Source organism: Ostrea edulis, chromosome 6 (assembly GCF_947568905.1).
Source record: "Ostrea edulis chromosome 6, xbOstEdul1.1, whole genome shotgun sequence".
Taxonomy (NCBI): domain Eukaryota; kingdom Metazoa; phylum Mollusca; class Bivalvia; order Ostreida; family Ostreidae; genus Ostrea; species Ostrea edulis.
Window position 1 is genome coordinate 25019698 of NC_079169.1, and position 15192 is coordinate 25034889.

Consider the following 15192-nt stretch of genomic DNA (forward strand, 5'->3'; position numbering starts at 1 on the left):
TGTTTGTCTTCTTTTAGTATTAGAACATTTTTAATGAGGCCACACTTAAAAATGTAGGAGCCCCATAGACATCATCTGCCCATCATCACTTGTGTTGCAATACAATATCTTGAATATTTTGCAGCATAAAACTTTCATATTTTATACAAAGGCAGTAGACCATAAAAGAAGACACTTATAGGGTTTGGGGTCATGAGGTCAAAGTTACTGGAGACCTTCAACCTAATTTTGATACACTTTTTAATTACACCGATTCCATATTCTACTTTCTTAGTGATTCTATATCTTAAAAGGAGTTTTTGACAAAACACTTTTATATTTTACACAAAAGTTATAAATCATTAAAGGAGAACATCTTTAGATTTTTGTGTGTCCTTCATAGACAGGTGAAATGGTATGGTGCAGTGTGTCTATACTTAGGCTAGGATAATCAAACTTGGTACACATGCTCCCATTGCTAAGGGAAGAAGCCTGTTTGTCAAGGTGATGTGTGAAGATCGACTTACAATGGTAATTATATAGGTGCAAACAATGATAGAAAGAGTAGATAAATGAAGGCTTGGATAATCAAACTTGATGCTCATATTCAACCATCGTAGACTCCAATATGATGCAGCCATTGCAGTGTGTCTGTTACATATATATGACCATCCATCAGCACCTTTTGGGAAGGACAAAAAGTTGAGCAGTAAGTCTAGAATAATCAAACTTGGTGCACATTCCCAATGATGAGAGGAAGATGCCTGTTATTTCTCATGATCAAAAACAGTAAATAAGACTAGGATCATCAAACTTGCTATTGCTGCCAAGTTTATTTTTGAAAGATAATTAATTTTGATTCTCAAATAATAGTTTTTTCTTCAATTTCATATTTTAAAAAGGCATCTTAGAACTAACATTTTGTTTATACTCTCCAATGATAGAGAAAGTGTTGGAGCTATTATGCCCCCGAGATCGAATATCAGGGGGGGAGGGGGGGGGGGGGGCATATTGTTTTTGTCCTGTCTGTCATTCTGTAACTTTAACCTTGCTAATAACTTTTGCACAGTAAGTGATAGAGCTTTGATATTTCACATGAGTATTCCTTATGACACAACCTTTCCGTGGGTACCAACATTTTTGATCCAGTGATCTTGGAGTTTGACCTACTTTTTGAACATTTTAACCTTGCTTATAACTTTTGAACAGTAAGTGATAGAGATTTGATATTTCACAAGAGTATTCCTTGTGACAAGACCTTTCCGTTGGTACTAAACCTTTTGACCTGACATTTGACCTACTTTTAATTTTTTTTTTACATTGGTCATAACTTCTAAATGGTAAATATTAGAGCTTTCATATTGTACATGAGCATTTCTTGTGACAAGATCTTTCTACTGGTACCAAGATATTTGTCCTTGTGACCTTGGCCATTATCGGGGACATTTGTGTTTCACAAACACATCTTGTTTTTTTCCTGTAACACTGGATGTTGATTATTATTGGGTTACTAAATACATTGAACAGTCTTATTTTGCAGCGTGATATCAATGATTTAATGATCTGTTTAATTCAATTGAATATTTACATCGCTTTTATAAAAGGAATTAATGTGCTCATCAATTATTTTTAAGAGAGCAACAATTCAATTAAAGAGATCATTAATTCAATTGTGGATATTGAAGATATCTCTAATTAAATGGTTGCTCTCTCTAAAAGAATAATTATGCCCATCAATTGAATTAATGATATCATTAATTTAATCAAGGAGAACAATAATTCAATTGAAGAAAGTAGTAATTCAATTATTGTGTGCATTAAATGAATTGATGCGCTCATTAATTGAAATATTGCACTCTTCAATTAAATTGTAGCGTGTATCAATTCATTGGTTGATATCACTTAATTCTTTTCAAGAGAACAGTAACTCAATTATAGCAATTAATATTTCAGCAGAATAAATTAATGCTATCAATCATTCAATTAATGCACGCAATAATTCAGAATTGAAGATATAATTAATCATTTGATGAGATCTTTAATTGAATTTTTACGCGTTTTAAATGAATTGATGATATCTTCAAATAATTAAAGACATCTTCAATTTGAGCTTATGTTAAAGTGGCGCTCTGTAGAAATTCAGAACTTCCTGATTTCGATCTCAAAGAAAAATTGGACAGAAAAAAAGTTAACAAAATTTATAATTTCCATCACCACATATCCTATAGTGAATCAGTCGTGACGATTGCGGTATCTGTGTTTTATACGTCCTTAAAGATGTAATACACAGCTGAAACGGGACCACAGTGTTGTGGTGATGAGGACAACGACACAGCGCGATGTTACACCAGTCATGTACGGTAACCCGACACTTACCCTCCTGGTTGATATTGTCCGTTGGACAGTTAAGGTTTGTCGGACATCTATTTTGTAAATAATCTCCCAGCAGCCCTTGTGGCTGTCACTTTCACCTTTGTGTCTTCCTGATGTAGGTGTCACTGTTACTAAAGTTAAGAACGTTCAGCGATAACGCCGTACTGGGAAATACGTAGACTGGGATGAAAACTGCTTCAAAATGAAAATTATTTGTGCAATTCTTGCCCCATGTGTTGTGTATTTTATATTTGTAATCTTCTTCGAATCGGAGAGGGATCAAATCACCGAAACAAGAACTGACCAGTCAAGTGAGTATCAATACTTTAATTTGAGACTTGATTTAAAACACACGAATGTTTCTATTGAAAGAATTAAGAATAGCATTTGTTCACGTACCACCAACCGCGGACTTCTCTGATTGACTTCAAAACTTTCAGTCTTTTCTGACATGTGACATACTAGTGATAAAAGATTCCAATCAGAAAAATGATTTTTTTTCTCCATTCTTGTAAAAAATTATGTCGCTGGTTCGACCTCGGGCTGGGGCGAAAATTTTCAGTACCTAGTTGTGATTATTTAGTGCTTTAAATATATATATATATATATATATATATATATATTTGTTAGTTTCTGTGGGGAAAAAAGAGAGAAATATATGGTATATGTAATGGATGATGATTTCTCATTCCATTATTTCATTGTCAGCTATGATCTTTTCCCGGCGGAAGAGACAATCACCGAGAAACAATTACACACTGGAGATCCTTTTCGTCGTGGATCCTGTGGTCCTAAATTGGTGAGGAATTCTCCGTTGTTTGCAAAATGCACGCACTGGAACAGCTTGTAATTTTTACCATATATATACTTTTTCAGGTTTAAAAGTCAAATTGGGCCAGGAACAGAGGAGCAGATTTTAGAACAAACAATCAATGTAACGAGACTGCATTATCTTCGTGTTTTTAATGGGGTAAGGATTTCTACTGATCTACCTCTCAGTTACCTTTACTGGTGAAGTGTCCAATATTGAATTATAAAAGTTTCGGAACAAAAGCAACACATTTCATTGAAATAGAATTGGTTCACCTGGTATTGAAAATTTTAAAAGGTGCCCGAAACAGTTTTACTATTTTTAGATAAAAATAAGATTCATGAATTCTCCAGAAATAGATGTGAAATTGGAGCTGGTGGACATCACTTTCACAAAGGTAAACAATTCCTAAGACATCGCCTGGTCGAGGCGAAGCCTTAATTACATGTATCTTGTAATCTTCTGCAGACATCTTTCATTACATGATTGAATTATTCCAATCTTTCTGATTGGCTGAGATCTAGCAAATTACAAAAATAGAAAGTTATATTCACCTCTACTTGTATTTAAGGTGAATATAACCTTTGATTTTTCCAAGACCCCCCCCCCCCCCCCAATAAATTGGAAATTCCCAAATTCATACAATTAATTATCTTTTTGGGTCTTCCATTGAAAACTCGCGTCTCTAATAACTTTCGCAATATACCTAAGTCGTTAAAACACGTAGTGACAGTTCCATCGCCAAACGCTCTTAAAAACGGATGTCCCGTGTCACAGTAGGTATCGCACGCTAAAGAACCCTCACTGCTCAATGGCCGGAAGCGCCGAGCATAGGCCTAAATTTGAAACCCTTCACTGGTCTTGGTGACGTCTCCATATGAGTGAAAATTTCTCAAGAGGAACGTTAAACAAGATACAATAAATCAATCGAATAACTTTCGACTATAGGTCTTGTACTCTAGCTGTAAACAAAAATGGCCGACCAGTTCTTTAATAGCGTGTTTCCATGTTTTGAATAACTCAATGGTATGATAAAAGAATTTCTACTCTTTATCAATATGATGCTCTAGCTACACTCGAAGTTCATGCACCCCACCCTCCGCATTCAGTGAATTTTGTATTTTTCATGTACCTACAGCATTCTATTGACCTGCATGATAATGACCATCATAAATCACCTTGTACATTAAAATTTTTAAATGTTGATTATTTTTTCGTGTTTCAGAATCTGAGTTTTCCATTACCTATCTCTTACACCCCCGACTCTCGATCTTTGATCCCCGCCCCAGGTGTCTTAGACGCTTTCAGGGATTGGATCAATACAACAGAACTTCCGGACCATGATCACGCTCTGTTTTTTACGGGGTTTGGTTTTCCTATGGTTGAAAAAGAATACCCAGTTTATTAAACTACATGTATTCATATAGCTTTTAAAACGTAAAAAAAAAAATAATAAAAGAAATCAATGACTGGTATCTGAATTACTTTCCGTGTTTCAGGTACAATTTAACATACGGAGGCTCGGCATCCTCCACAGGTGAGAAGAATTTCACAAGCTTTAATGTGAGAATGCTCTTTCGAAAAGTATTTATTTCTTGTGCAGCGTAGTCAAAGTTATGAATTCTCCACAAACTTCGGGATATTCCAAAGAGAATATTATTGTCTTGTTCTGGTCTTTCCAGGGTTGTCTTATCCCGAGTCCGTCTGTACGGGGCAGGCGGTGTCTGTGGTGGAAGAATTTTATGATGAGCGGACTGCTGTTTACGCCGCCCAGGAACTGGGAAGAAGGTACGCGCGGAACTGCATACTACACTCTTATAATTTTAAAAATTTCAAAGTAAACCTAAGATACAGTATCAAATTCTATACTAATGATGTTTCCTCCACGTTATATGATTACTCAATGTGCTCTTTCATGTAGCCTTGGATCTAGACTTGACATGGATGGTAACTTCTGTCGATCCACCAATCTGAATATCATGTCCACCAAATTTGTCTTCAACAGTCCGAAGACATCGAATCTATGGAAGTTTTCTCGATGTTCCATCGTCTACATTAAAGCTTTTCTCCGGAAGTTAGACAGGTACTGGAAACTTTGATTCTGAATCGTTGTAGTATACAGCTGAAACATCCACGTGCCACCTTTTTTTTTCCAGCGATGGAAAGGACTGCGTGAGAACGCTGAAGACTGACGTCATACAGACCCAAGTACCGCCAACCCCTGATCCCGATACACAATGTAGAACGGCTTTAGGTCTGGATTCATTTCTATGCAGAGTAAGTAAGCAGATTTCTATAGACGAAACGTCGACTTAGACAAAGACAGGTTAGACGCTAAATAGAGTACGGAGAGATTAAATTAATGTAGATATAAATAATTTCTACAGGCTGTGACTGGAACTGACTACAGCGCCCTCTGTGGCGGAATGTCCTGTTTCGTGCCGAAGTCTACCACGTGTTCTGACATACTTCCGCTGGACGGCACTGTTTGTGGAAACTATTCGGTATCTTTCATACTTTCCCCCAGGATTTTCAAAGGAAAATGAGATAAACAAACACAACATGCATTTCTTACATTCGTATTTTCTACATGTAGTAAAAACTTTTTCCATATAATTATAAGATTTTATATCAAGTTGATAGTTCACTTGCGCGTCACATTGTCTTTATCAAAGAATGAAAACATAGAAAAATCTAAGGTTTAATAAAAACAAAACAATAAAACCGGACATTCTATATATAATGTGAAAGTTTACTACAGACTCTGAAATCATACAATAATTAAGTACTGTACCTTCCACTATATTACTGTGTTTATTTTAGGTATGCCAAGAAGGTCAATGTGTGGAATCAAGTGACGGCAGAAACGTTCCGGGTGAGTTATCTTAGGTCAATGGATGTTTTAAGTTTGTCATACGTGACACTGTCAATGAATACTTTAATCAAGTTTGTTAACGTCACGTTGGCCAAGGTGTGTGAACAGCAATGGTGCAGCACCTTGATGTATTAATTAATTTAATTTACATCAACTAGGTTTGATTGTGAAACAATATGCCCTCTTCTCGAACGGAATAAATTTGTTGATTAATGACCTTGACTGTTGTCAATCACATTTCAAGTTGCCAAGTATGATGTTCTACCTTATATCAAACGTTATGGCTAAAGTTAAAGTTGCAGCAATCAATCAAAGAGAAAAGCACAGAAAGAGACCACAAAATGATAATAATGAAATAAATAAATAAAAGTCCCTCCGGTCTCCCGTCTCGTGAGGCAAAAGATATGTTCCCAAAAGTTTATTAGATTTCATGCATATACAATTACATGTATATTTGTATGTAATTATGTTTAAAATAAATATGTGTAAAAGTATACCACCAGAACTATTTCTCTTCGATTTATTAAAAACAAGGGCTTTCTCAGATTAGAATTGATAGTGGGCGCATAAGGTATGATTTCTGCAGTAACCAAGGGGCATAAGAAATGTAATAAGGTAAATTTCATACTTGTGATTTAGAATTGATATATAAAGGTCTCAAACTTGTACTTGAAAGACTTCAAATGTTCATGTAAATATGCAATCGGAACCCCTCGCCCTTTACTTCGTTACCCCGTAAACAGAAGAAAACAAGGTCTACGTACGGAGTAAAGGGCGAGGGGTTCCAATTTGGTAAATATGGTCAGACATAGCATTTGTTCCAAAAATGTTAATACTAGTTCTACCAATTACATACTAGTATTTGATGAGATGTAATCTTCTGAATCTTCTCGACAGATTCGAAATGCTTATCTAGTCCGGGAGTACGTACTGTAACGACACTCTATTGCCGTCAATCTATCGCGAGTTCGAAAAGAACCTCTTTGCTTAACAAAAGTATAATTTTCCTCAATCACTGATTGGAGATATATATCTATTTATTTGAATGTCCTTACCTTGGGTTGAAATCAAGAAGTAAATCAATAATAAATGGAAGTCAAGACTTTAAAAAAGTAAATACAGTTGTAGTATGTTTCCTTAACTAAATAGACTAGTACCAGAAATAGATTGGCTCTATTCGGGCCACTATTCCCAGAACTAGCTATTTCCCTGACTTACTGTCAATGCTATGGTCGGTAACAATGGACAACCACTCCGGAAAACAATAAGGTGAGCAAACAACCATAACAGCTTCAGTTCTATTCGGGCCACTGAGTTGATTGTCTACTTACCTCTCCTTTTTCTAAAACCTTTATTTAACCTTACTTCTTATTTAGCTTCCTCTCGGTACGATCAGTTCACAAGAAACACACAGAATCGCAGCACCCCGGGTTTATATACACCCAGGCTGTTCTAATTATAAGGGGTGTCAGGTCATTCCATATTAAAACGTTTGATTCATTACACTTCCCTACCTCTAATCATGGCTGTATGATCAGCGAAACTCTTAATTTTCATGAATATTTATGAAATGACACAATCATTTATTGACAAAACAGTCACCATAACAAATTTCAATATTTTAATGGTTGCACTCAAAACGTGTTGCATGTGTTTACAAATGATAGCAGACAAAAAAAGTTTGCAGATCACCTTTTTTTTTTTTTAGAAGCAAGTCCATTATATAGCTACATGTATATGTTAAATAAAATCCGCCTTAACAACAAATGATATACAATGTACTCGCAAATTCACCATCAATAAACTTAATTTGATTGGCTACTGTATCCATTTTTCCTAATCGGCAATACTCGGATTATTCTGCTTCGAGCTACTAGTGTGCTTTTTTTTTTAAAATCCAAAAACATTATGGAAGCTCCCCGATTGGTTGATATGTAAACATAATTATTTACACAGTCAAGGGTTTTCGTTATCACATACCACGACTGTGACGTGTGAACAGAAACAATAGGCGTGGTTTGAGACGATGGTAAATGTGTATTTCTCCTTGAATTAAGGATTTTACTGATCTAGATTGCTTAAGGACAGGTTATTGCGGGTTCGATGCTCTGCTTGATTGTTGATATTTTCAAATCTGATTTTCATACTTTAAAGTAGACCTATACTCGGCCTACGTCACAATCAAATGTAAATGCGGAACCACGCTTCCGTTTTCCGAAATGTGATACTTTAACGATATATATCCATTTGATTTTTACATGGCGATACGAGATATGATTATCCGATATCAATTCCTTCCTGGGTGTTCTTATCTTCTTATCAGTCAAATCTTAAGTTGAGATTTTGTGGTGTGTTTTTTTAAAGGGGAGGGGGGATAGAGATGATTATAGCTTTAGAAAAAAATTGGTTGAAGAACAAACAACATTTTGGTGGATGAGGGTGTGTCAATTACATTGTACATGTCCGTGAGGCATTCAGTGTACACTGACTATTTATGTATGTAAAAGTTTTACTATGATCCAAATGTTCAACATATGGAATTGCGGGACATCAGAAAGTGGTGGGGGGTGGGGAGACAGATGGGAAAGGGGGGGGGGGGGGGAGGTCAGACCAATTCAGATTTCCACGAGCATCACGATAATATTTCATTTATGAGGATCCGGGTTAGAATAGGTTCCAAATTATCATCAACAAATACATGGTACGCTGTGTAAAAAAGAAAAGTTCACATTTTGCTGCTCCAGTGACCACAGATATCGTAGTTGTGTTCGCTGCTACAATGTTACTGATATTGGCACAAGCTTCAAAGATCAGCTGGAAATAATTTGTTTTATTTCACCGACCGTCATGAATTTGTCATTTTTTTCTCATCCTCTCTCCTTTTTCAAAATTATTGGGGCGGCATCTATTAGTTCCTTATTGAGATTGCATCTACTTAGACCGGCGTAAGTGATGTACATGTGCATACATCCAATTTATGTACATGTAAATGATTTCATGACCTGTAGAGATTCATATAAAACTTTGTCTCAGGATATAAGATATATCACACATTACACGTATACATTAATCATATAAGCAAAATCATCAAAATTCAGTTTGTTACTTTCGTTTTACATTTACATTGTGCAAAGCCTCTCTAGAATTTTTTTCAGATAAAATGTAAAATTTAGTTGTAAACCACATGTATCTTATAATAGTTATAGTTTAGCATAGTTCAAATTATTATTCAAGGTTGTAAATATGCTCAAACTTCACATGTCTTACGAAATTATGATAATGTATAATTTTTCAAGATTTTAAAGGGGGGGGGGGGTGTACTTGTTGTAGAGCTGATAGCTTCTAAAATAATATGTCAACATATGAGTTTCTTGCTCAAATCCTTATTCTACGATAATAATCTGTAAATCAAAAACAATTTATTCAAGGTTTAGTCCATCAAAATTAGGAAAAAGACCAATATTGACGTCAAATGGTATCTCCTACAGTATTTCCTTTCACATGTTTGGGCTCATAAAGTATACATTGTGAAAATATTTATTCCAATTTATTAGAATAAATGATTACATACCATTAAATAAAGGGTATATAGTCTATGTTGCTTATTACAGCCCATTTGTTTGGGAAAATAATAATTAATAAGAAAAATAAAGAAGGAGGAGTGCATTTTCCTTAATGTTGATGGGGTGCTTACTTTTGAGAAGCAATAACAACGAAAATAGCATGTCAACATATATATTTTTCAATGTCTATCTATTACTGGAATGTATATTTATCTTGTAAAGGCAATTTTTTCATGATTGAGTCCATTTAAGGCCGAGGATAGATCTACCTTAAATGAATTAAAAATAGTTAACACAGTAAATATTTGAATATGTTGTTTCAAGACATTCATATAAAGAAAATTACTTGGATGGTACATGTATTAAGTATTACTGCATGAATTTTTTTCCTCAATATATGGAGTCGTCAATCTTAATGATCCATTCTGTTGAATTACATTTTGCGAGGAAATCGTTTAACTAGTTTGCGCATAACCGTGCGTGTCCTTAATGTTAATTTCAGATGAACAATTGTAAAATATTAAAATATATAAAATATTGTGTTCATTTATTCATTCTACCTCGCAGAGAGTTGCCCGTTTGGTGACCAACCCGTGCTGCCGGACAGTGTAGGATGTTCGGACAGAATCTACGGCAGGCCGTTCGATTGTTACCTGCCATCGTTCAATGCTGCCTGCTGTCAGTCGTGTGAGGAAATCAAAACGGACATAGGAGGCAAGCAATGTGCAGTTTTCACTTAATCGCTTTGAATTTAACATTCGACATGTGTGAGACTCTTTTTCAGTTTTAACATTGTTATTAAACAAGTCTTTTGTAGTTTTTACCCCCCCCCTTTTTCTTTTGTTTACAGATTGCGAGTACGGGGACAGGATAGACAGATGTCAGTACTCAAAGTGTTCAACATACAACAACTTCACTCGTGAAAACCTCTGTTGCCTGACCTGCAAAAACGGTAAATCGCCATATTCCGCTTCGACTGACGCGCCGTTATCAACTACGTCATCGGATTCTGTTTTCTACGTCACATCTGATGATGCAAAGTCAACACAAAATGGTTAGGGAATACTGTAGCCCAGAAATAAGAAAGTCTGGCTAAATGATTTATATAAATACTTGTAAAGTTGGCATTAAATATAAAATGCAACTTAAACATACTGGTATATGTACAAATGTAGTTCATAGTTGACTGTAAAACAGATTTGAATATTGTGATGCAGGTACGTCACTCATACGCACCACAACACCAGTGCCACCCAGTACAACTGAATCAACTTCAACTACACGATCCTCAACAAAAACTGTTCCCGCAACAACAGAACCAACTACCCAGTCTGATTATGACACTACTTCTGAATCCAGTCCGGCAGTGACTACTGCCTTCGTTTCCAAGACCACGTCACCATTTACAACGGACCAAACAACATCAACATTCGACGTATCTTTCACACCAGTTGACACAACTTCGTCGTCATCAACAGACAGTACTCTTACGTCATCAGCAGATAGCACTAGCACTCTGACGTTATCAACAGAAAAACTTAGCTCTCTGACGTCATCGGCAGACAGCACTTACACTTTAACGTCATCAACAAAGAAGAGTAGCACTCTGGCTTCATCGACAGACAGCTCTAGTTCTCTCTCGTCATCAAGAGACATCACTAGTACACTGACGTCATCGGCAGATAGCACTTACATTCTGACGTCATCAACAGACAGCTCTCTGACGTCATTGACAGAAGAATCTAGCACTCTATCAGCAGGTACCACTGGCACTCTATCATCAACAGCATATACTATGACGTCTTCAGCAGACAAATCTCTCCTATCAACAAAAACAGACGTTGTTCTTTCATCTACATCGACAAAGACAACTATGTCGGAATCTACAAGAACCACCACTTCGCTGTATACTTCCAGGTATCCAATAGCAGAAATCTAACTTATCCTCTCACTTTGATATTTAGCGAATTTATTTTCTTGAGCTTTTCAAAGTGTTCCAAGACACGACCGATTTGAATGCAAACCCTTCTTTATGAAGGGCAGTTTGGGTTTTGGTGTTTTAAATTTGTTTTCTTTGTTAGCCATATTTTAAAATTTGCGGCGCTCTTTCTCTGTATTCTTGAAAGTATTGTATGATTTAAGATATTTTGTTCAATAATTTAAAAATACGACATTAAAAAATGGCGTATTTTTCAATCAGAAGATCATCTTCCATTGTTGAGAGCACTACGTTTCCAACTTCTTCTGACGTCACGACGTCAACACCGATCACCACACCTTCGTCCGGCGGTAGTAGTGAAGTGGATTCGTGTGGCGAATCCTCAAGTGCGGATAGCAGCGAGAAAAAGAGAAGTATGTGATTATATAATAGATGAGATGTATTAGTAATTAAAATTAATGTAGACTGCCGCATTTCAATGAAGATATAGAAAAATGATCAAATGAAGATAACGAACAGTGGATCAATCTCATAACTCTTATGAACAGTACAAAAATAGAGGACAAACACGGACCCATGGACATACCAGCGGTGGGATCAAGTGCCTAGGAGGAGCATATCTGTTGACCGGTCGCACCAGCCGTGAACACTATTAATATCTTCATTAAGTAAACGGAGTAATCCATAGTCAAAATCAGTATGGTTGGTTGTATATTGTTTAATGTCCCTCTCGAGAATCTTTCACTCATTTGGAGATGTCACCACTGCCGGTGAAGGGCTGCAAAATTTCGGCCTATGCTCGGCGCTTAGGACCTTTGAGCAGGGAGGGATCTTTATCGTGCCACTCCTGCTGTGACACGGGGCCTTGGTTTTTTCGGTCTAATTCGAAGGACGGCCCCATTTAATCGCCTCTTACAACAAGCATGGGGTACTGAGTACCTATTCTAACCCGAATCCCCACGGGATCAAAATCAGTATGTAAAGAACGGCCAAACAATTGGTATGAAACACCGCAGACATCATTCGACCCAGTGATAGCTTGTATTTGTAAATTAGATCATTACAACCTCTGTAACATCAACTTATTTGTCAGTAGCTATCGATTTAAAAATTGATCATACGCAAAACATGTTCCCTGCGTACCGAATCAGTTAAGATTCATAAATACCATTTGCAAGTGATAATGGAATATTGGTACACACATATGGGAAGTTGACGATGGAGAAGCTGAAGTCATCTAGTTTGTCATACAGTTGCGTTGTTAGTTTGCCATTAATATCCATGTTCAATAAAATACCGGTTACCAATTATGAACCAGATATGGAAGATTATGTGATGTCTTATTTCGAGTTAACGATATATCGAATCGACATATAAAATGAAAATAAGTTTTGTTAATAGGGGAAAAGAACGTCGATATATCTAAATGTCGAGTCAACAGCCGCAGCAAGAGATTTGTTCTCATGTAGAAGCTTTTGGATAAATTCTGCCTTATACGAATACAAAAGCAGCCAGTTAATGATGAAGTAGAATTTGTACCCATGGACATTCTGTTTTCGTGGTTAGAATAGATCCTCAGTACCCCTTGCTTGTCGCAGAAGGCGACTAAATGGGGCGGTCCTTCGGATGAGACCCCCAAAACCGAGGTCCCGTGTCACAGCAGGTGTGGCACGATAAAGACCCCTCCCTGCTCAAAGGCTGTAAGCGCCGAGCATAGGCCGAAATTTTGCAGCCCTTCACTGGCAGTAGTGACGTCTCCATATGAGTGAAAGATTCTCGAGAGGGACATTAAACAATATACAACCAGTTTTTCAGTTTCTGTTAATATTCTGTATGTTTGCAGCAAATTAATGCCATCTACATTCTTTTGTGACATCCTGTATGTTTACGAGTTAAATGAGTACAGTCGATGGTGGATCTAGAGGGGTGTACCCGTGTAGCAATCTTTAATGATAAGTTAATTATACTGATGATAAGATTTAAACGTTTTGTGTTGAGTCTGCCAACAGGTCGTAATACTTAGAGAAACATTACACCATTTGCGCCTCGACTACAACGTGCGATATTTTTATTAAGCGGTGTTGTCTTGTTAACGATTCATCCATTGGAATATTTATCAAACAGAAAAAAGGATATTTTGAGACATGTTTGGGGCTGCAACCCTCCTTTTGGAAAAAAAAAGTAATTGTACTCCTCACTTTGAAAATTACCTCAATCCGCTCTGGTGCTTGTAACTCTCCTCCGGTGGTATAGATAGTATTCTGACCATCCAATCAACATGTGTGTGTTTTTGTATTAACGTTGAGGTCAATATGCATGATATGATAAAGCTGTGTGTGTTTTTTTTTTTCGTAGAGAAAATATGGGAAAAGAAATTAAAGGAACAAGAAAAAGAGAGAAAAAGGAGAGAAAAGCGAATGAAGGATTTAAAGAAAAAATACGAAAAGTTGCTGAAGCAATTGAGGAAGTATCTAGTGTCTCTGCATTTCCAGCGCTTATGGTCTTACTATTACTTTCCTAATTACAGGAAGTCATGATGTGCATTGCCTGTATTTATTGTGTGTTATTCAAATTCATATCGATAACCATAAATTAAACGTTCACCAAGTCAAACGAATTGAGTCATTTTCCATGTGTATCGTATTTTCCCGTTACATTAATGTAAAAAGCGCGATGCCGATAATTAAAGATATTCGCAGTTCGATTCAGAATATGAATTTTTAAAAAAAAGTAATTCGCAATACCACTGCAGAACATGATTTATTTATCCTCTGGTGTACTCAGGATGCTATATTGGGAATAGCTTTAACACTAGACTGATTACTGGTGTCCTTTTGCAATTCTTCAATCAGTGATGGCGTCTCCTATGTCCGAGATACATTTGCTGTTTTTCATTTTTAGCTTTTGCTAATTACATCATGAATGTGAAATACATGTCTTTCAAGTCTATCTTGCCCCCGCTCCTGAGTAGTCGTGGAAAACTTTATACTGTAATGTTTGTTTTTATCTCTTTGCGATCTATTGTCCATATGGAGCGCCAAATTAACTTGAATTCAAATAATTGAAGATATCATCAATTAGATTATTCCGCGCAATAATTGAATTGATACGCACGTCAAATCAATTATTGTTCTAATCATTTGAGTTTATGCGAGCATCAATAACTGAGCGCATCAATTCAATTGATGAGGGCAATGTATAATTGATTTGATGCGCGTGTCAATTAAATTACTGCTCTCATTAATTCAATAGATGTGTGCATCAATTCAATTATTACGCGCTATAATTGAATATTGATGATGTCTTCAATTAAAGTGATGCGTTCATCAGTGTGGTGGAATTATTGCTCGCAAAATTTTCGTTTGGATCAGTATAAATGACTTGATGATCTCTTTAATTTGATTGAAGATGTGATTATTAATTTTTAAACAAAATTTAGCAGGGAGGGATCTTTATCGTGCCATACCTGCTGTGACATCGGACCTCGGTTTATGCGATCTCATCTGAAGGACTGGAGAGGTAGACACCAGTATTAGCAGTGAGTAAGGGGTTTGGGAGAATAATGATTGACATAATGAAGAAGACAGTGTATAAGCACTAAAGAAGGAATAAACAGGATTTAGACCGGCAAGAGGAACATACCATCAGAAAT

The 15192-nt window shown here is 36.3% G+C and overlaps 1 protein-coding gene across 1 annotated transcript; it reads left to right on the plus strand.

The window, feature by feature from the left end:
- Nucleotides 1-2112: 2112 nt before the first annotated feature.
- Nucleotides 2113-14153, plus strand: LOC125648232 (uncharacterized). Its single transcript, XM_048875201.2, has 16 exons — nucleotides 2113-2663; nucleotides 3061-3151; nucleotides 3229-3322; nucleotides 3489-3560; nucleotides 4389-4528; nucleotides 4663-4700; nucleotides 4846-4951; nucleotides 5085-5246; nucleotides 5320-5440; nucleotides 5551-5667; nucleotides 5987-6038; nucleotides 10169-10315; nucleotides 10452-10655; nucleotides 10819-11518; nucleotides 11802-11953; nucleotides 13896-14153. The coding sequence occupies exons 1-16, from the start codon at nucleotides 2555-2557 to the stop codon at nucleotides 14075-14077; spliced, it is 2487 nt and encodes an 828-aa protein (XP_048731158.2). The 5' UTR covers nucleotides 2113-2554; the 3' UTR covers nucleotides 14078-14153.
- Nucleotides 14154-15192: the final 1039 nt, after the last annotated feature.